The following is a 23724-nucleotide window of genomic DNA, read 5'->3' as shown; positions in this document are numbered from 1 at the left end:
GATAGATGGATATGAAGGATTAGAGATGGTGTTGGGGAAGAACTACCATGATCGTATTCAATGGCAGAGCAGCTTAAATGGTCAAATGGTCTGTTGCAACTTCAATTTCTTATCATGTTATGTCTGCCTGCACCAAATCTTGATTACTTTATAATCCCTAAATTTAATCTCCAAAATTTACAATTATACCTTCTGCTTCTGAGTCCCTAAGGTCAGAAATTCTCTTTTAAAACCTGTTTCTATGTTACTTGCATCCTTCAAGGTCTTCTTTAGGAGCTGTCTCTTTGGCCAGCTACTCCAGTAACCACATAAAGTGGTTCGGTTTTACTTTTGGGTCAAAAAACATGCTTTTGCTTCAAGTTTAAAAAAAAATGTTAGCCATTTTGGTTAATTTATCATTTTGGAAGAACAAAGTGCATCATTATTTGAAAATAGCACCATATTTAATTTAATAAGACTGCATAATCTAAATGTATTTTTTAGATTGCTGCTCCTGTTTGCAAACACTGCTTTAATACCCTACAGTAAGGGTGAACTATGCTCAACTCCTTTTTTACATTGCCTGTTCAGAACAAGTTATTGCAAAATTGTGTACCACTTAATTTGGCTTAATGGTCTTTAATTTTAATGTCACTATTGACATTTTTTTCATACTGAAAATAAGGGTGGAAAACCAAGGTGCTTTTGCACAAAATCACTGTGGTTTCAATTTGGGAATTTTAGAAATTCACTTCACATTGATGTTTTGTTGCTTTAAGATGCTGGTGATGGACTTATTTGGAGGATTAAGTTCAAACAATTTCTCAAATGGTTTATGAATAAACCAGATCTGCAATTGTGTGACTGCTTATTGAAAGACATTTTTAGTATATGTATATGGCCTCTTTAAATTGAAAACCCTCCCTTTTCTGCTACCTTTCTCCACCTCTGTAGTTGTAGATTGTATAATTTACAAGTACAGAGAAGAAGGAAGGTTGCACCACAAATGTTTCCCACATTCTGGGTTTTTCCAGCAATTTCTAACTCAAAATAGATTGAGATGTTTGACAAAAATTTTATAAAATGTCAAGGGACTGTGGTGGTCATCACCGGAAAGGAACAACCAATTCCATTGTTGCCGTTTGTATCAACAGGGAGCTCCCTTTTAAATTTGCCATACAGGGTCAATAAATACCAGGGGTGGTGGAAAGGGAAACGATGAAAGATTGTAATTATTTTGCTGCATTTACGAAATGGAAGGGATTATTGGTGTTCGGGGTGAATGATGAATAGACCAGGAAATTAAAGGGCATAGTTCCTTGGAATAGTGAAAGGGTTAGGGACAAGATGACATGTTTAAGTGGTGGCAGAGGATGATCCAGAGCAGAAAATAAGGGGTTAACTATAGTTACTCTTTAGATTACTGAGTAACAATTGCAACCTGTATAAGTTGCTTGCCTGGAAAATCAACGAGATAAAATAACTAGAAACACCAGCATAAAATTATAGTTCAAAATTGTCGATTTTTATTTTACAATGTGCAGTTGTTTGTGTGACAAATAACACTTTGGAGCTTTAATTTGGTATATAAATGCATTTCTTAAACTTTGTTCAAGGTAAATGCTAGTAAATTTATTGTGAAAATAAATATTGAGCTGGCTGTGATAGGCAGATAGAATTTAAATACTGCCTGGGATTGTGAATCATTGATTAAAATTTTTTTTTAATAGAATAAATAATTTGGAACAAATATTTCTCTGGATCTCCTGGGGGAAAAAAAGCTGCAAATTATTTAAAGCCATGTCTAAGATGCAGCAAAATTACAGTATTGTTACACAATTTTGAAAAGGTTGACTTTTGTGGTAAATATGTTTCTGAACCCATGAATTTGATAAACTGATATATTAGTTTTTGTGTCTAAGATGCAGTAATGCACCCAGTGGTATCCTATTATTAGATTGAAATGGATTAACACTGCCTTAAAGCCAGCTGGGCAATGAGATAATACACAGCTGCAGTCAACATGGCAACTGGATTCAGTTTCTCTGCAGTTCTAATCTGAAAAATGTTCAAAAATAAGGCAAATTCAAAATTATGAAGAAAGCAGGGGTGGGTGAATGAATCTACTACATTCTAATACAGAAATGGCATGCAGTGGATTTTTGAAGTTTAGAAAATTATTTTCCCTCCATGTTTTTTTCCTTCAGTAACCACCTGCTGTTCTGTAGTTTATATTGGGGGGGGGGGGGGAGGGGGATGGCTGGATTGACAGTGACGACTGATGTGAATGGGCAAAAGTTACAATGTTTTTATTCGATGTAGCTGATTGAGTTCATGTTAAAATTCTAGGAAAAAAATGATTTAAAAAAAGAGATTTGAAAGGAGATGCATTTTAATAGATTTTTTATTGGAGTTGAAGAGTATAATGAAGCTGCTTGATGTGCTCCATAACGAGCTATGAAAATGACTGGTTATTTGTGCCCAATTTGCCCTTTTCCCCCACCCACACTTCCACTTGCGATCTCTTCCTGGGGAATTTCCAAGATGGCAGCAAATTGTGTGAAATGACAAGTTCCACAACATACTCTGCCAAAGCTTAGTGGTGCAGTACGAACATTTGATAGGTAACATTTGTTTTGTATAAAGACTTATTACTCATAAGACAAGAATAGAACCTTTTGCATGTTTCAATGAAAACTCCATTCATACCATCAACTGGATGACTCTACTGCTTTGAGACAACTTTTTGCATAATGTAAAAGTTCAGTACATTGGAAAACACAATGTCGTGGTGATTTCCCCCTTCCACCCCCAAACTTGTATTTATTTACCAAGGGGCTTAACAGGAGCATTGTCAAACAAAATTGGACATTATCCAATGATATGTAAGGGAAGATTGCTTGGTTAAAGGAAGGGAGTTTTAGTAAGGAACAAGTGGTAAAGGCAAAGGTTTTTTTCTTAGTCAAGTCAATAAAAACGGTATCCGGCACGAAATGAAAATCAGAGGTGATCTTCAGACCACTTTCAAGAAATATGAAAAATCTAACAGGTTGTCATTCTTTATTTTCTCTTACTGTTTATCATGTCCCCTCTTCTATGGGCCATATATGACAGAGCGGAAAAAAAACCAGGTTCCAGAATTCAACTGGTTGACACATTCATTCCTAGATCCATAATCGTAAAGCTGCTGTATTTCTGCTGGTATTCATATTCTTCGTAACAAACAAAGTGCTGGAAATAGTCTGCATATCAGGTCGCATCTTTGAAAAGAGAAATGGAGTTAACATTTCAATCACATAGGAAAAATTGGGCAGCGAAGAGGCAGGCTGGAGAGCACAAGATCAAGGCATTTTTAAATTATATTTAACCCTACGGGTTAATATTTTGGAGTGATAAGAAACAATCTTTATTTTTATAAAAGTACATAAATCAAAAATGCCATAATATGATTCACATTGTAATTGATTACTGTAAGGCTTTATTATACCATTTTATCTTGCATGGGAATTATTACTCCAACATGCAAAGTACAATGTAAAGTATAACACCCTTAAAGTTATTAGCTAATTTCCTGGCAGTCGTTCCATCACTTGACAGTGATTGAAAATGTTTTGAATAAACTACAATACAGTTCATTTTTAATTAATTTGCCGCTGACAATTTGGTGTCTGTTTTGTAAGCAATGATTTTGTATCAGTGTTAAGATTTTCTGAGTTGTATCTCTTGTTTTAAAAAAAATGCTGCATTAGAGAGAAATCCAAATTAACATTTCAGGTCAATGACCTTTGATTTGAATATTGCTGTATCTATCATCTGCTAATGTATTTGCTTCTATTTACAGTGGAAGAATCTGATATAATTGATCTTGAGAAACGGTATTGGTTGCTGAAGGCTCAGTCAAGGACAGGACGTTTTGATTTGGAAACATTTGTTCCTTTAGTTTCACCGCCCATCCATCCATCTTTAAGTGAAGGTAATAGAAGCCGAGAGAAAAATATAAATTAGGCATGGATGACAATTAATGTTTCCAATGTGAATTGGTGCAATCGGATTTATTATCAATTCAGATTCTATAATGTAACATGCATTTAAGCTGATGGAGTTGACATGCATTTGAGCAAATTATGAGTTCATTACCACTACTCAGATGCTTAATGAAGTGTCTTGGGAGAGAAGGAGCGAGGGAGTGAAATAAGGATAGAAAGGAATGGCTGGAGGTGGAGTGGAAGAAATTGAGCAGCAGAGAGCATTGAAGATGCTGCACAAAAGCCTTACTTTTTGGTGTGATGGAAGAAGATTCGAGGTAGATTTTCTCGAGCCATGTCAGCTCACAGGATCTGGGAAGATGCAATTTGACCCCCACTGTAAAGGATGGAGTTACTCCCCTGACTGCAGAAATGCTGAATTCTAACAAAATATGCAAGCATAGAGCAAGTTTAAGCCCATTGCGAAACATACATTTGCACTCCGAGAAGGAAGTCAGATGACTTTGTGTTTGCTGTAGTGGATGGCTGGTAGCTCACTTTGTTTCAGTGAGTTGTAAGAAGGGCAATGCTTTGGTTTAAATTATATGTTTGCCCCTTGGATAGTGCCAGGAAAGAAGAAAGTGCTTGAATTTGCTTGGTACTTAGTACTTCATGGAAGGAAGCAGAGGGTGATGGTGGAAGGCCGTTTCTTGGACTGGAGGCCTGTGACTAGTGGTGTGCCTCAGGGTTCGATGCTGATTGTCATCTATATTAATGATTTGGATGAGAACATGCATGGCAAAATTAGCAAGTTTGCAGATGATATAAAAGTCGGTGGTTTTGCAGATGGTGAAGATGGTTGTGAAAAATTGCAGCAGGATGTTGATCGATTGGCCAGGTGGGCTGAGGAATAGTTGATGGAATTTAATACAGGGAAATGTGAGGTGTTGCATTTTTGGAAGTCTAACATGGGTAGGACCTACACAGTGAATGGCAGGGCTCTGTGGAGTGTTGTAGAGCAGAGGGATCTAGGAGTGCAGGTAGATTGGGCGGTCAAAAACGCATTTAGCACATTGGCCTTCATCAGTCAAAGTATTGAGCATAGAGGTTGGGAGGTCATGTTGCAATTGTAGAAGACTTTGGTGAAGCTGCATTTAGAGTATTGTGTTCAATTCTGGGCACCATGTTATAGGAAAGATATTTTCAAGCTGGAAAGGATGAAGAGAAGATTTACAAGGATGTTGCCTGGGCTAGAGGGTCTGAGCTGTAGAGAGAGTTTGAGTAGGCTGGGACTCTATTCCTTGGAGCACAGGAGGATGAGGGTGATCTTATTGCGGTGTATAAAATCATGGGACAAATAGGTGGGGTAGATGCACAGAGTCTATTGCCCAGAGTAGGTGAATCGAGGACCAGAGGACATAGGTTTAAGTTGAAGGGGAAAAGATTTAATAGGAATCTGTGAGGTAGTTGAGGCAGGGACTAAACTATACCAACATTTAAGAAACAGTTAGACAGGTACAAGGAAAGGACAGGTTTGGAAGGATATGGACCAAACACGGGCAGCTGGGACTAGTGTAGCTGGGACATGTTGGCCGGTGTGGGCAAGTTGGCCGTAGGGCTTGTTTCCACACTGTGTCACTCTATGACTCTATGACTTGCATGACTTCAGCCTCAAAGGTTTTGCATCAAATGGAGTTTATTTTTAAAGTCTAACTAGGAGGAAACAAACTGACCATGTACAGCAAGGTCTCAAAACACAGCAGAATAAAAGAAAATGTGTTGCTATACTGTAGTGATGTTAGTTGAGAGTTAAATGTTAAAATGAGCACAGGTCAAATTTTTTTTGTCATCTCTGGTGAGTGCCATGGAGTCTTTTGAAAGCAAACATTTGGTTTGGAGCCTCGAACATAGATACCAGTGAAAGTGCAATGGTCGGTCAGTGGGAATGGGGCATAGGGTCAATTGATTCCTGCTCAGATGAACGTTGTGCCAAGATTTCTGCTCATAAATAATCTAATAGCACATGTTTTCAGTATTTGAAGAGTTTGTTTGGAGAATCTCATAATCCCTGCCCAAATGTCCTCTGACATTCCTCAACATCAGTCTGAAATTTCCTCCAGGCTAGGTTTCTGATTTTGCTGTTCTTCAGAATTGTAGTGGGATGTGTTTTGTTATAAAATAACATGATATGTCATGTTATGAAAGCAGTATCTACAGGAGATTCATATTATTGAAAATATATGATGTTTGGCCACAAACATCACTTTATACTTGCATTGATTCCCTGAAAAAGACGTGCATTTTTGTTTTGAAAGAGACGGTGAGCATGTCAGAATTGTTATTAATCACCTAAATTGTGTTGTCCCTCCTTTGTGATCGAATAGATTAGTCACAAAACCCACTCTTTAGGCTGAATAATTTACTCACTCTGATTTTGCCGACTTCATATCAAAAACCATTGTACAAAGTCTAAAGTGGATTAGATTAAACTGTGGTGATAATGCAAGACCAGGAAAATAAACTATTATTTCATTTGATACAGCGGCTTCCTGGTTATGAATGATATGACCTACAGAAATCCAACTTTTATGTAAATTCTCCCAAGCATTTTAAAGCTTTTTTTTAAAAAGAAAGTTGCAATAATAATAATGTTTTTGTGTTTATTAATGACTGAATGCAGTAGGTATTTCATTAGTTTAATTATGGATAGTGTTAGGTTGAATATTCTGAACTGAATTAAAAAAAATATTTGGGCAAGTACATGGATAGGATAGGTTTAGATATAGGATATGGGCCAAATGCAGGCAGGTAGGACTTATGTAGTTGGGGCATGTAGGTCAGCGTTGGCCAGTTGGGCCGAAGGGCCTGTTTCCATGATTAAAGAATTATACCAGGTGTATATAGAGTGATAATAGAAAATAAATGTTATTGTTTTATGGAAAAATCGGATTGGAGACAATTCTCATGAACTGAGCCCTTGCGTAACTCAGCAATTGTCTGTACTTGATTTGGTGGTGTAAACAACGCAAGTTGTAGGCATGAAGGACTATGGATGGTCAAATGAGGTAATGCATGTTAATTATAGCTTGCCTGTATAGGAAAAATGAGACTATGAACTATGAAAGATTATTGCAGCAAAAATCCATTTGCGATGTATAATACCAATTTATATTGCAGGTTTATTCAGTGCTTTTGATGAAAATCGTGACAATCACATAGACTTCAAAGAAATTTCTTGTGGGCTTTCTGCTTGCTGTAGAGGACCTCTTGCTGAACGGCAGAAATGTAAGTTTTTCTAGGTTGAGCTGTTCTATAACAGCTTGAAGAAAGTTAATCTGTGTGTTAAATGCCTGATAATTTTGGAAATACAATGCAGTTTTGTTCAAAATTAGGCAGAATGTCATTTTTATCAAAATGTACTATATTTTCACGTTCATAAGTGCCTGATATTAGAATAAGATTTAAATAAGCACAGTTACTCGATTGAATCCAATAAGAAAAGGATGCAGTGTCAATCGCTGCAGAATTAAGAAGGCTATTTGCTATGTTTTGCAGAAATTGAAAGCACAATGCAATTCCCAACAGGAGGTTTGTTAACAATGTCCAAAAACTAGATTTTGACCAGGTTCTAAAATGGATTTCCAATTTGCTCCATCATCTTGCTTGGAATGGTTTTGAAAATTATGGCATTCACATAGTAGAGTGATGGGGAGAGATGTTAAGCTTTTTGGATGAGAATTAATGTTAAATGTGATTTATTGCATAATACTGAATATATTGTATAGCAATATTTTGTAATACATAATATATTGTATAGCAATATTTTAGTCGATTGTAGATTGCCATACAAGTATAAAATCCAAACAAAGATTCCATTTGCAAGCTAAATGTTTTGATTTGAACTATGAAGATAATGTGGCATTTTTCTGTAAAATAAAAACAGAAAACAATAGCATTCATAGAACAATGTCTGCAAAGACAAAAGGCATTGTTGATGCTGGAAACAGTATTTCCCCCGTGCGCCTGTTAGTCTAATTATTTTCATTATTCAATGTTTTATTTTAAACTGATTTTTTGTTAACATAAATCTTAATATATAACTTTCAGTTTTTCTCCTGTTAGATTTTTATTAAATTAAGGTGAATTGTGCTTTGTTTTATTAGTTTGTTTCAAGGTATTTGACACTGACCGAGATGGAGTTCTGTCTCGCACTGAATTAGAAGCAATGATCGTTGCACTTTTGGAAGTCTGGAAAGATAACCGCACTGACAGTATTCCTGTAAGTAATGGCATTGATTTGCACTGTTTCATATTCTTTAATTAAAAGTGTAAACCATGAATTACTTTCATACTATTACACTTTTACTAAATTCATGGATTTATTTAAACAAAAATAAATTCATTTATATTCAATCATTCCAAAATAAAACACATCTTCTAGTCTTTTGGTTTGCCTTTAAATGATTGGCTATATTCTTTCTCTGCTACTTGTAAGCCAAGCCTTGATACCCTTCTTCATGTTGCATTGCATTATCTCTGTGGGTCTCCAGCCTGAACACTAACAAGTATATAAACCTCTGTGCTATAAAAAAAAAACGAACACACACTCGCTGCTGATCTGGAAACCTGATATGAATCCATCACTGCAGTGCAGTTTCCCCAAAGCTCCAGGGACACGGGTTCAATCCTAACCTTAGATGCTCTCTTTGTGCTGTTTGTACATTCCCCCTGTGACCATGTGGGTTGCTGCTGCATTCTTTGATTTTCGTCCACATGCTAAAGATGTACCAGTAGATTAATTGGCTTATCAACATAGGAGAGAATATCGCCTGAAATAAATAGGAGGGAAGTAAGGAGAGAGAAAATTGATCTGATGGAATCAGTTCAGAGCTAGCTTCGACCACATGGCTGCTTCCTGTGTTATAAGATAACAATCGGCCATGGCCCAGTGTGGAGAGATTGCCTCCAGGGTCGCTGGAGTGAGCAGTGTGGCTCAAAGCTGTGTGATGACTGGCGCAGAGTCCATTGCTGGAAAATCGCGCAGAGTCCATTGCTGGAAAATCTCACCACCTGTGGTGACAGCTACCTCAGATCCTAGAGTCTCTAGACATGATTGAAGTTAGCTGTATTTGTTATATGGTTATATGGTTATAAGTTGCTGGCTCCCCTAACAGCAGTCAGGTTGGGCTAAAATGCAAAAGTATAATCTCTTCCACAATACAATAGAGACTACTTTTCATTTGTCCTTATACAATAGAGGCTACTTTTCAGTTGTCTTAATTTGAAATGGAACTCAAATGTTAAAGTAGGCAATAATAATAGAATGATCTTAGTCAACTATTTTACTTCTCATTGGAAAGCAACAATGTTTGGGACCTTTCAAAAAAGGAAAATTCCTACAATTATATAAATTCTGTTTGATTTCCACAGTGAATTGAGGGTCATTTTTACCCATATATTTAAATGGTGTGCAGGTCCCATTTTTGGCGTTCTAACAATAGCAAGGGAAGCAAGTCTACCGATTGTTACTGTGACAAAGTATTTCTGTTGTCTTCATCCCATCTTAGCTTCTATTAGCAGAGAGACAAATATTGCTAACGATTTAAGTCTCCAGCAACACTTGTTTTTTTTTAATTGAATACAAATCAAACAAATTGTACTCTCCCAATTAAAACCAAAAGGAAGTAGTTCTTCAAAATTCTTCATCTTGTCTTGTGGAAAAAAACTGGGTCTTTAGCTGCTACTTTCTTTTATATTAACAAACCACCTCTTTGAAGTATTATGTCATGAAGTGGGCATGAACATATGGATTACAAGAATAATAGACCACTCTGTAGAATAAGAAACATGGCTGATATCACTGCTGCCTCAACCCTGCATTTCTGTCCATCCGTGGTAACCTTTCATCCCCTGTCTGCCTCACTTTCAACATATTAGCTGTATTCAAAATATTCAATATTAAACTCTGCATCCTCTGTCCTTTGAGGCAGAGTGTTCTAAACATTTGCAACTCTTTGAGATACATTATTTACCAAGCCAGTGTCTTCAGTGAATAATCTTTTTTTTTTACATTTACCCCTTGTTCTCTTTACGCCCACTAGTGGAAAGTTTCTTTATATACACCCTATTAAGAACATCCAGAGATTTGTATGAAGAATGGTCCTGAACCAAAATTTCACTTACCCATTTTCTCCAGAGACGCTGCCTGAACCGATGAGTTATTTTGTGTCTATCTTCACAATTTTGTATGATTTGGTGGGTGCCACTTATTTTTCTAAATGTCAGAGCTACAAGCCTGGCTTGTCCAATCTTTCTACATGAGGCAACCTTCATATTCTAAGCATCAGTCCAGTAAACCAGGGGCGGAAATCCCGGGGGGGGGGGGGAACACGTCCCCCCCGTGTTTTGAGAGGCGGGGGACAATCCACCCCCCCCATGATTTGTAATCTGTACTTTAAAACTCGTTTAAAAAAAACTATTACAAATCTCCGCTTTCCGTGAGACAGTGGGGGTGGGACTGATGAGCGTGGGCGCCGATTGGACGAGAGAGACGTCGGTTAGCAGACAGTGATGATTCAGCGCAATCATTGAAGAAGGGAGGTGTCGGTCAGAGGCGGAAGTAGGGGGGTGGGACTGAGGATAGAGGGCGGTGATTGGAGGAGGGAGACGTCCGTGGAGCAAAGATCATGGAGCGAAGCTTGAATCGGCCTGTTCGCGGGGCTTTTCATCGCCCGGCGGTCAAATTGCTGTGGCGAGGTTGAAGCTCCGCTCTATGATCTTTGCTCCACGATTCGGGGCGGACGAAGCTGCTGTTGCTGGAGTTCGGAGTCGGTCACCAACCAGGTCAGCTTCCGATATTACCGTCGACAGGGCCCATGGCCGAAGCCTCGCGTGTGTGCGCATGCGCGGCCGCCAAGAAATTGTGTCCCCCCCCCCCCCCCCTATGTTTTGAGAGCGATTTCCGTGCCTGCAGTAAACCATCTCCAAACTGATCAACTCATCAACATCTTTCCTTAAATAAGGAGATCAATTGGTGCACAGCAATCCAGGTGTGCTTTCACCCATACACTTTAACTGTCGCACAACATCCCTATTTTTGTGTTTCCACCTGACACATTAAAACTTTTTATTTCTAACTTTTTTCATTTTCTTCAGGAACTTCACATGGGAACAGCTGACATTGTAAATCATATCTTAAAGAAACATGATACCACCAAAGTAAGTCTTTCTAGAAAACTGATTTTGTATTGCATTGATAATATTGCAAATGATTTTGGAAATTGAGTTTGGATACAAATAAACGTGATCTTTTAGAGTTGGTCCAAGTGTGTTTTTACCAGTGGCTGTCAATGAATAACAATGTCCAATGTGTGTTGGAGCTGTCAGTTGAAGTGCCTCGATACATTATTCTTTGTAATGATATTCCAATTAAAAAAGTATGTATATTAGCATCAACAAGCTATTAATGAAATACACAGTTAAATGAAACATTATTTGTTATTTAGACATAGATGTTACATGCACAACTGAAATTTGTTGAGATAAAAAATATTGCCCAAATTCAAGGCTGATGTTCCTATGGAACAATTTAGTACAAGTTTCCCCAATTAGTGAACATTCATCTTACTCTTATTTGTAGCAAATAATTTTTTTAATTTTTATCTGTTACTTAATGAAGGATTTATTTGCTACCCTGAAGATAGGGCACACATAGAAACATAGAAAATAGTTGCAGGAGGAGGCCATTCGGCCCTTCGAGCCAGCACCGCCATTCATTGTGATCATGGCTGATCGTCCCCTATCAATAACCCGTGCCTGCCTTCTCCCCGTGTCCCTTGACCCCACTAGCCCCTAGAGCTCTATCTAACTCTATCTAACATATGGCTACTTCCTTTCTAGTACTGGTCCATGAAAACAAACAACACATGAATTAATCAAGTTATTTAAAATGGGGTGAGGGGAAGGGGGAGACCTCTTCTGAGCAGTTGTTCTTCCATTTGGCAACGATGGCCATCGGGTGTACGACTGATACATCTCAGCTTGCCAATACAGCCACAAAATGTAACATTTTAGCACCTCATATTAAGGAGTATGTTGAATAAATCAATAGGAGGTAGAGCAATTTGGAACAAGTGAGTTATTTTTATGATTGGTGCTATTATGACTTGGATCAAAAAAAAGCTTTGATCTATATTTCTCCAAATAAAGACCAGCAGATCATAATATGGTCTCATGACAAATGTGAAAGGGATCAGTTGCTGCTCTCGATGGCTGCCGTCATGTTGTGATTTAGATTCACAGCCAGTGAGAGATTTAATAAGGTGTAGATGTCAATCCAGGTATATGAAACCTGCTCAATAACAATTTTTTTCATAATGCTTAAAACTGATCTCTGTGTTCTTGGGTGAATAAGCCATATAAGACATTATTAAAAGCCACACTTGTAGGTGTAAATTATTCAATTGAAATGGCATTAGGTTGTGTGTTTAGATTTGTGTTTAATTTGCACAGTACATTTCTCTAAGTGTTTGCATGCAGAAATCGTATTATGAAAGGTTCACTTTGTGAAATATTTCAATGTTGAGCAAGGCAAATTATTTATTATATGTCTCTGAATGGAACTAAGATAGTTTTAAAAATAAATTGTGGAATAGATTTTACTTTAAAAACATTTTCCGTGATGTGTATATGAAGGAAAATGTAACGAGGGCTCTTTAAAAAAAAAACCTGAAATAATTTAATCGATTGGAGGTCTTGACGTGTATTAACAGAATAAATGTGATGTATCAATTTCAATGACCAGGGGGCAGAGCAATATGGAAGAAAACAATTTTAAAATATTAGCAGAATAAAAGATTTGTAATAAAAAGGTCAATTTGGAACTGGCATTGCCGGCGACAGCAAGGTCCTGAAATTTAAAAAAAATTAGTATGTAGTTTACTGCAGTTCAGTATTACTTGAAAAGGGGTATATTGTTGAGAAAAGCACCACTGCCCACTTGTTTGGGTTTTGGGTCCTGTAATATTTGATCATATTAAGTAGATATTTCCAGTTTTCAGCAGTGTAAGCTCAACTTTTTTTTTTGCTGGCTTCTATTTTTTCTTTATTCTTGTACTGTTAAGATATTCTCGCATTATGTAGTTGGCTGTGGCACAGTTGGAAATGGGACATTATTACAAAATATGAACACTCATTCCATTCAATGGTGTCTACTTTCAAAATGCAAGAAGCAAGATTAAGTAGCAGATAAACAAAAGAACAATGCCATGACACTAAAAGATGGGTGGTAACCATAATGTGATTATTACCTAGTTAAATTTAAGTAACATTCCCATTGATAATATGCAAGGTTGCCAAATGGACCAAATATTGCATTGCTGTCTCCATATAACTACAGCAAACTGTTCAGTTGTTGGTTAGATGTAATAGCAACTATATGAAAGCTTCCCCCAGTCCAAAATAGGCTTTCTTTCTAGATTGTGTAGATAATGCAAAATGAAGGATAAATATTGATGGCCTACCTATGTTTATTTGTCCCCAAAGTGATGTTCACTTCCACATTCCATTAACGTATTGTTTCAGTTTAGTTTATTGTCACGTGTACAGAGCTTCAGTGAAAACTTTTTGTTAAGTGCTAACCAGAGTATTGTGCACTCTTTCAGGAAAAGTGTGCACAATTAGGCTTGTTTTAAAGCATTTGGCACTGTTGGTACAATTAATGAAGAATGTAATCCTTAAATGGAAAGGGATGCAATGCAAGGAATAACATTTTGATGAGGTTTTAAATCTTGCCCTCTAAACCATCCATATAATTTCAATCTGCTTTACATTTGATTTAAAAGCGGAACGGATCAAAGACACTAATTTTTCTGGTCTCCTAAAATGGAAGTGATAATCCAGGGATAGTCGATGCTGCACTCTAAGTGCAGATGCACAGAGCTTTGTTCTCAGTAGGAAAATTCCATTTAGATCAACAAACAAGTTATGGAAAAATTCACTGTCAGGCAACATCAGTGTAAGAAGAAATAAATAAGTCAATGACATACTTTCAAAATCATTAACAGGAACTGCTATCGTTAACTTCAAGGCACTTCACAAGAGCATGTAACATAAAATATTAATGAATGCCATATTAGGAGACCATGACAGCTGATGAACAGTTTGATTATTAAGATAGGATTTAAGTGGTATTTTAGAGGAAAGAAAAGCTTCCTTTTTAGTTTTAGGGAGAGAACTCCAAAGCATAGATAATTTGCAGCTGGTTGAAATTCCTCCATTGATGAAGCATTAATTAGGAATTTCTAAGATGAGAAATGAAGGAACTCGGGCATTTTTAGGATTATAATAATGATGGAGGATATTGCAGAGAAACAGAAGGCTAAATCATGGGGGAATTTGAAAACACATGCCGATTTTAAAATTGAGCCTTAAGCGAGCAAGAAATGAATTTAGGTCACCAAGCATGAAGTGATATGTGGCCAGGACTTCGTACAGAGAATTTAGAATGACCACAAGTTTGAAGAGTATAGGGGCCCAACTAGGAGTGCACTGCAATAGTTAAATCGAGAGTAATAAAGGCAGAGATGAGGGTCTCAACAGCAGATGAGCTGAAAGAAGGGCAAAAATCAGGTGAGGAGGATGCACATAAAAATATAACAAATTATAACGTGACATTCCCATAGCATTGTAACAAAATTCTTCCTAATTTTGGTTTCTTATTTTTCCCCCTTCGGTGACACAAGAATTGACGTTTTATTATAATTCGCATGTATAAAAGTCCAAAGTTGTCAAAATGCATATCTTTTAAAAACTAAAATGTGCTTATTGCAAAAGTGAAGTCTTAATATAGTCCATCGGTTTGCTTTCTTGAGTTATTAATATTTGATAAAGCTAAGAATCAAACTGGGAATTTGCATTTTGTCTACCCATACATTTCTAGCTCCTAATATATTCTGTGAATTACTTTTTTTTAACAGAAGGGACACTTAACACTAGAAGATTATCAGATTTGGGGTGTAAAAAGTGCTTTGGCCAGTGAGTTTCTTAATCTCCTATTTCAGGTTAGTGTTACTGTTCTCTACTTTGTAATAATCACTTCCTTGTTTATCTTTCAGGTGTGTTTGAATAATATCTTCCTATTCTGTCGGTTTGATGGTCATTGCATTGATCACAGTAGTACTGAATCAAAGTTAAGATCAATTCTACATCTGTATGAACTTTCTCTGCAAAGTAATTAAACCAGTATTTTGGTTTAGGATTCTGGATTTTGTTTCAGATCATTGAAACTACCAGGTTTGATCCCTGGTTACTCTTACTAAATTTGGCGATGATTGAAACTCCTTTTAAAAATGACTTTCGATGTTTGGAATTTTAAAAAATGTGGATTTTTTAAACTAATATCCTTGTTCTGACAGGTTAAACTCCAGAAACTACAAAGTCTGCACGCCTGATATTCCATGTTTAGTGAATGTTTTGTACTTGCATTTTCAATTTCTTGAGCAGAAGCATCAAATGTAACCAAAAATCTAACACTTAGAAAGGACTGATAACATAACCTTTGCTCATGTTGCACATTCAGAATCATTACTTCAGAAGTATTATTCCGACAAAATTATTAATTTGGTGTATCTACTGTGGCATATGTATAGATGGTGTAAGTTAGTTGAAATGTTAATTTCCCCATGAGTGGTTCTAAGAAATTGTATGATTTTTTTTTTTTTTCCCATATGGATTTTTACAAAAGCAGAACCAAAACTACAAATGCATTCAAAATCAATTAAGTAATAAATTGCAGAGAAACAAAATTGCAATATAAACTGATGTTAATTAATGTAGAATTCTGCACCTTCTACCACATTCTTCTAAATCTCTTTGGCACTCTTGTATCCAATCACATTCTTCATATAATTTGGGGACTAAAACTGTACACAGTTCCCCAGTTTTGGCATAATCAATGCAATAATTAATTTGAACGTCGCCTCTTTGTACAAATTTTCCATGTTTTAGACAAGTATAAACAAGTATCTCACGAGCCACCCGCACGATGTTTACCTGTTCTATTGTCGTCATTGAAAAAGTACTCAAACCCTACAGTTCCTCGATACTTGTCGGTATCCTAATGTTGTTTATTGTGAAGAGTAGTCTGAGCTGCTACTTCTGTTAATTGTGATATTTTCTCCTTCCATCTGCAGATATGTCATATAGTTCTTGGTCTAAGACCAGCTACACCAGAAGAGGAAGGGCAGATTATCAGGTGCATTACTTTCTCAGCAGCAATTGCTTGTTTTTGAACGAAATAGCATTGCAAATTACCTCAGTATTTTAGGAAGTTATTCACTGGAAATAAGTTAATCTATGTAGAGCATGTGAAAGAGTGTATGGAACATTTTGCCCTTACAACCATCTATGTTCCAGGGTAGGGCAGAAAAAGCACTTCAACACGGTGGAAAAAATATTTTGACATATTTCTCCCTGACATTCTTGTGATAAAAGCTCATTGTATGGAGCATGTATTACCTGTACAGTCGCATGGCTTCTATATAGTGTGATCTCTGCTCCAGTTAAGACCTGCACTAACTTCCTGTTGATGTATCCAGATTGTTAGCGTCCACCAAAACAATGTAATGCATTCCAGTGAATAATTCTTTTGTATGAGAAGAACCACCACATTTTGTTTGTCCCCACACTTGTGAACTCAAATTTAAAATTAGAATTCGTATCTACTTTGTATCTCAAAGTTGTTAAATTGCAATAATCTATCAACTATCCCTTCATTATTTTATAGACCTCTAGCAGTTCATTGCTCCAGAGTAAATAGATACAAGTCCTAAAGTTTTTTTTTTTTGTAGTTTTATTCTTTTAGCAAATATTCCCAGTCATTTTTTGCGGAATGATTTCAAAAGTCACCATATCGTGCACCATGTGAGCAAACCAAAACTCCATATTTCTCTCAATTGGTCGTTCGCCGTAGTAAGCAATACATTAGAGACTGGCTCGGGTGAGGCAGCCAATCGGGAATGAATAACGTGTCACGTTCAGAAGTTCATAGATTAAAGGAGCAGAAATAGCTAATTCAGCCAATCAAGTCTACTTTGCCATTCAAACATGGCTGATCTATCTTTCCCTCTCAACCTCGTTCTCACCTTCTCCCCATAACCGCTGACACCCGTACTAATCAAGAATCTATCAATCTCCGCCTTAAAAATATCCATTGACTTGGTCTCCACAGCCTTCTATGAAAATGAATTCCACAGATTCACCCTCCTCTCACCAAACTAATCCCTCTCATCTCCTTTCTAAAGGTGCGTCCTTTACATTGTATGTTCAAATTGGGTGCATCTTCCAATGAAATCTCAATAGGGAGCCAGCCCAGCTCAGTATTCTTTCCAAGTCGGGATTTTTATTTGGAATAAGAAAGTATCATTTCAGAAAGTTGAGTGGTTCATTTCCAAACTGCTGAATATATTTAATTGATGGTTGGGTATGGAAAGCATTATCAATACTTAGGCTCAGTTCGGGTTCGCCAAGAATTGTTGGGCTTTAATTTTATGGACAAACATACCTCCACTGGGCACAACACTTTTTTTTCTCTTCACCATACCATTTTCAGCAAACAATTGATGGATGAGGGTATTTACTGTTCACCCTCTCACCGGTGCTTAAAAATACAATAAAACTGAAAACTTAAGTACTAACTCAGCTGGTCAGGCAGCATCTCTGGAGGAAAGGAAAAGATAACGTTTCGGGCTGAGACACTTCTTCAACCCGAAATGTCACCTATTCCTTTTCTCCAGAGTTGCTGTCTGACCCGCTGAGTTACTCCAGCTTTTTATGTCTGTTTTCAGTTTATACCAGCATCTGCAGTTCCTTCCGACAAATTGAGTGTTCCCCGCATTTCTGTTTAATTTCAGAGTTTCAGTACCTGTATTATATCACTAGATGTGTTTTACCCACATCAAATGTTAATGATAACTTGTCAGATTCACCGAGTGCATCTCACTCATTCTGCATTTGGCTGCTCCATTGGCCGGCTCATTAATAAAGATTCAACATTTATAATTGAAGGATCAAGCCCTGAGTGCCATCAGTACAGATAGTTTCGCTGTAACGCATTAGCTGCGTTAAGGGCCTGTCCCACTATACGAGTTTACCCGAGAACTCTCCCGAGTTTTAAAAAAAATCAAACTCGTGGTATGTACGTAGCGGGTACGTCGGAGCTTGGGACGTCTCTTAGCGACTCGTAACGCTAACGGCAGTTACTCGGGGAAACGTGGTAAGCTCGTGAAGTTTTTTCAACATGTTGAAAAATGTCCACGAGAGCCCCGAGTACCTACGAGCGGCTATTACTGTAATTCTCCGAGTTCGAATCAGGAGAACCTCTGGAGAACACTTGAATTACCTCGTACAGTGGGACAGGCTCTTTACTAAGAACCCCGTCTTATAGAAAATTGCATTATTGGGGAAAGGGGGTTTAAGGGTTTGAGAATTTCAGACAAGGTTATTTTTCCCGCATGAATTCCCGCACCAATATGTTTATTTGTAACTGCAAAATAAAAATACTGAACGCTCTGGTACATTATTTAATGCAGTGTGATTGCACAAGTGTCAATGGCAGCGATTACTTGTCATTTTCAATGGCAAACCATGGTTGAAGTGACAGCTGTGTTCTTAAAAGACAATGTTGTCTGATTCCTGTGAGGAAAACAGGATTTATTTTTTCCCCACAATTGTTTTTACATCCAACATGGCTTTTTCTGGTCGTCAATTTCCAAAGTAACTTTTAAGTGGTTCGTTAATATCCGATCAAATTCGGTTTATAACCAATTCGGCCCACTTAACATAAATAGTGCTCCCGAATTCATCACTCGTGTTACACCCAATTTGTGTTTGTGAAAATGCACATTATAGCTACAGAAGTACTCCTCCTCAGGCCAATCCAGATTCATTTGTTTCAACTTTACCAAGCGACTAGTACAGCATTTTGTAATTGTATCCTTGAAATTATATTGTGCATTTTTACTTGGTGTTTTTGTTGGGGCATTAATGGCAATATTTAAATTGTGTCCATTGTAATTTTTTCCTAATTAGCTTTTGAAATCCCTGTTTATAATTGCAATGCTTTACTAATTTATCTGCAATTTTTTTTCTAGTGGATGGCTGGAAAGAGAAAACAGACATGGCCTACAAACTGGACATAATTGGTTTTTGATTTCAATGCAGTGGTGGCAGCAGTGGAAGGAATATGTAAAATATGTGAGTAATTAATAATCTCTATTTTCTAGTAGTTTGAAGTAAATTAAATACTTTCAATGAAAGGCAGGATACTTTGGTATATGCTGGGAAATAAATAAATAAAGATATGTTGGAAATATTGAGCAGGCCTGGGAAGAAAAACAGTTGGGTTGAAGGTCCTTTTTCAGAACTCAACCAGTTCTGATTTTATTCATAGAACTATTTTTATGAGATACAGGTAAATGAGATGAATGTTAGGTTAACCGCCTCAAGTGATCCTACTTAAACAGTAGGCTTGAAATTTTAAAAATCCATTGCAGTCCTTTCTGGTGACTTAACTTGAGCTCCCAAAACCTGCACATAAGTCAAAAGCAAGTTGGGTTCATGAAGATTTGTACAAAGGTGGGTATTGTCTAAAAATGCATTGTTTGAAAGAATTAGCTTGGAGATGTTGACTGATATCATTGTCAATTTTCAGTTCTGAGGTTGTTTTCTTTCCTGCTTTTCTTGTAGGAAACAAAGCCAGTCATAATAGAACCTTCTTCAATAATGACTCCAGGAAAAAGCCAACATCAATTACATGCTCTGGATCAAGGTGAAGACAAACCTGGAGTGCAGAATTCATTTACTTCTACAGATGAAAAATATTTTGATAACATTTCAATTGCATCTGAAGCATCCGAGAGCACTGGCACTGGTACCCTTGTTTTTTAAGTTTATGCCCAAGATTAATTGAATATTCAACATTTGACTTGTTTACTGCACACTGTACTAAAGCTAGAAATAATATTTGGATATGCCTTCATTCTGCAAGGAATGAAGGCATTAACTGGAAGCAATTTTGTCATGGAAGAAGCAAAAGATCTAAGGAACAACATATTTGAACTGGAAATTATAGTTTTTTAAAAAAGAACATAAGGCTATTTGTTAATTCTAGTGGATATCTAAAATGTAAGGATTTAATATTTATTCTTCATTTGACATCATGACAGCCCTATCTATATTTGGGGAAAAATAGAAGTGCCAAGAAAAACTGCATTAGCATTTCCAATGCCTAAAACTATTATAAGGATGGATTGTGGATAACAGTATTTATGAGCCAGTTACTTGATTAGAGCCAAGATTGCAGGATAATCCCAATGAAAACATGACGTGTATCCTTGCGCCCAAATGCAAAACCAGGTCCAGAGCAGTGTTTGTTCTCTTTGCTCATAATGCATTAATTGGGTAAATGCGTTAATTAAACCACAATTTATTTTAACCTTGTCTTTTAACTTCAATGAGAATGGAATTTAATAAAAGCTTCTAAAGTCTGCCTGCAAAAAAGCAAAGCACTGAGCATTAAGCACTGAAACAATAAAATCAAATCTGCATGATATATTAGATGCCTTTTCCTTTATCAAAAGGAATGAAGAATAGTGGGCTTCTGGCAAGTAACAAATGCTGTTTCATCATTTGCCAGCTATTCAATTTAATTAGGCTGTAGCTACTATATTTGAGGTTTTCAATAGAAATGAAGAAAGCCAAACTATTTTTCACGGCTATATATATATATATATATTCAAAAGCAGAATAAAATCTGAAGATAATTGAAGAATATTTTCTTTCTTTTTTTCTTTCAGGCTTGTATCAGTCTAGTCCAGCTGGTACTGATGTTTGCTTTGCCAGACAGTACAACAGTTTGGACAACAATGGTCAATGCTTCCTGGGTGCTAATGGAAACATCTTAGGACACCTCGGTCTACAGAAACCAGGAGCTATAGATAACTTATTACTTGTAATACAAGGGTCTGTGAAGGTATGGACACAAAGCTATCAAAGATAGAAAGTAATTATTTCCCATGATGAACTCTGAATGTGCCATTCTTAAAGATTTAACATTACAGCATCCATGGCAGTCGCGTTATTCAAAGACTATGTATTGATTATTATTGATTGCTATTCATTTCTAGTCATGTGCAGAATGTCATGAGATCTAGGCAGTGCATTCATATAAGCATTAAATAAATAATAGCCAATTTATCCTACTCACAGGATATTTAAGCGAGTGAAAATTCTATATACAGCAGAGAATAACATATACATTTCTGATGTGATAGTTTGAGTCCAGTTCCTGTCCTTTTTTCTGGTCAATTTGACGCCCTACATTTTACCAAAGGTAAAAGGTGAAGAGATGTTGATAGGATGCAAGTATGAATGTAAAAACTAAAGGCAAGCTGATTCCATTGTCAGTAGATACTATTGAATGATGTAAGCCTGAATGATGGTTTAAGTGTGGCAGGGTTTGGGAAATATTATACAAAATCTTACAAACAGTAACTCAACAGAATAAAGAAGCTAATTGGAATGCTGTGAAGTCTAGGTTGGTGATTGAAGCAGGGCCCATGTTGGTGTCAAAGAATGTGTGTGGATATTGAGATTATTGCTTGTGAAGGATCAACATCACATGCCATGTTGTCAATTACGTGACTGACTTTGAGCTACACTGCATTTTCATATCTCGAACATATAGGATTTTGCTTTTACAATATATATTGTGTTTTACGCTTTTTAGTAGAAGTGGCATTCATTTGTCATGTTATTATCCATGAATAATCCCATGATCAACATTTTAAAATTGAAACCTGATTTGATGAGCAAGTTTTCTGGAAATAGTAAAAATGTATTTAAGTGATTCAGTTTGTTGTCACGTGTACCGAGAAACAGTGAAAAAGCTTTTGTTGCGTGCTAACCAGACAGCGGAAAGACAATACGTGATTGCAATCGAACTGTCCAGTGTACAGATACATAATGGAATAACGTTTAGTGCAAGGAAAAGCCTGTAAAGTCTGATCAAAGATAGTCTGAAGGTCCCCGCTGAGGTTGATTGTACTTCAGGACTGTTCTCTAGTTGCGGTATGATGGTTCAGTTGCCTGATAACAGCATTAAATCTATTAAATCAAATGTTCTATGCAGAAATATAAAACTTAAATCAGATTTTAATCGGGCTTCATATATACAGTATGCTCATCACACCCTAGTCTACAGTTTTTGGTCAATCATCCTGCACGAGTTCAATACTGTATGTCTAAATTGAACTGTTTTCTCCCAGTTCCAATCCTATCCATCTGATCAAAAGCAGCAAATCATCTGTGATGGATCCAGCACTGTCATCTGGTAATATGTTCCCAAAGGATCTAAATCACTTTCCAGCTCTTAGTCATCTGTCTGCTATAGTTTGATGACTCCATCTGATACTACATTGTTGGGTTCAGAGTACATGCTGGTGACTCAGCATCACCTCACTGAACACATTCCTGCACTGCCCACCACAGCTCTTGATTATTTATTGTTTTATTCCATCTCGAATATTAGATGAGAAGAAATCATCTCCAAATATCAGGATTTCTGAACACAATATCTTCCATTTGCACCATAAATCCCATTGCTCTTACTAAGCCAGGCTTCAACAAGACTTTGTGCAAGTGTTCAGCCTGAATTGAGCCTCTGACTCCATATGCATTTCAAAACTGAGATTTTGACTGCTTCCAGCCCTGAGCTTCATTATTATTCCTGCATTCCAATTGCATACGTCAGTGGAAAGCCAAGGACAAACCTGGGCATACTGCAATCCACATTCTGGCAAATCACTGGGCAGCCCTATTTTGCTCCAGTATCCAGCTACTCCCTTATATATGTGCCAGTGTTACTTGCAGACTTCCAAACTTTTCTACAATATGCCGTAAGACGAAACTGTGTTGCACATTACTCTCACAAAATTCCTGTCAAGATGCGCAAACACCTGTAAAATAACCAAAGAAAAATGAGATCGGGGCAATTAGGAACATAACCATTTCAACAAGGTTAATGATTCTGTTTTTGTAACATACAAAGAAAATAACACGCTTATGTATTTATAAAGGCTCCTACGTTAACATTAGAGGGTGGACGTCTGAAACGCAATCCAGCTTTGGTTCAAGGCAAAGACTATGAGGTTGTCCCAGAACCGGTATGGAGGGCATTGTACCACTGGTACGGGGCAAATCTATCTCTACCTAGGCCTGTAAGTTACCTTTGTCTTTCAATTCAATTTGTCACTAATGCTTTTAGATTTGAATACCTTTGAATTTGTTTACTCTGCTTTTAAATTTGAATCTTGCCAAAGAATTAGCCTAAAATACTGGAATGTTCAGCAGGCTACACCATACTGTGGAAAGAAGAATAGTTAACATTGAAAAGGCATCAACTTCATTTATTCCTCTTTCCGGTAATATAGGTATTCTGCTGTATTTCCTCCATTTTGTTTCTATTTCTAACTAGAAATAGTTAGAAATAGACAGGGACCAGGCCTCCCGTTGGGTCCCTGTCACACGGGAGGCCTGGTCCCCCTACGCAACCCGTTCCCCCAACGCAATATTCCACCACTCACCCATAGCCCTCACGGGAGGTCTGGTCCCCTAACGCAATATTCCACCACTCACCTGTTCCCCAATTCCAGCATCTGCATTTTAAGATTTTTTTGAAGAATTGACCCATTATTTACATTTATTTTCATTTATTTGGATTTTG

General features: G+C 37.0%; 1 protein-coding gene across 3 annotated transcripts in view; it reads left to right on the top strand.

Moving 5' to 3' along the window:
- Window positions 1–23724, top strand: part of usp32 (ubiquitin specific peptidase 32) — a 113888-nt gene that overhangs the window by 63234 nt on the left and 26930 nt on the right. For 2 of the 3 annotated variants that reach the window (XM_033046203.1, XM_033046204.1), the window contains exons 6-15: window positions 3821–3952; window positions 7122–7229; window positions 8108–8223; window positions 11100–11162; window positions 14921–15004; window positions 16136–16197; window positions 19094–19196; window positions 19689–19872; window positions 20798–20973; window positions 23078–23218. In XM_033046203.1, coding sequence (XP_032902094.1) covers window positions 3821–3952; window positions 7122–7229; window positions 8108–8223; window positions 11100–11162; window positions 14921–15004; window positions 16136–16197; window positions 19094–19196; window positions 19689–19872; window positions 20798–20973; window positions 23078–23218 — 1169 coding nt within the window. The remainder of the gene's footprint in view (window positions 1–3820; window positions 3953–7121; window positions 7230–8107; window positions 8224–11099; window positions 11163–14920; window positions 15005–16135; window positions 16198–19093; window positions 19197–19688; window positions 19873–20797; window positions 20974–23077; window positions 23219–23724) is intronic. The other variant, XM_033046206.1, reaches the window with a different exon arrangement.

The sequence above is a fragment of the Amblyraja radiata genome, chromosome 28, assembly GCF_010909765.2.
Source record: "Amblyraja radiata isolate CabotCenter1 chromosome 28, sAmbRad1.1.pri, whole genome shotgun sequence".
NCBI lineage: Eukaryota > Metazoa > Chordata > Chondrichthyes > Rajiformes > Rajidae > Amblyraja > Amblyraja radiata.
This window is presented reverse-complemented; position numbering and strand designations above follow the sequence as displayed.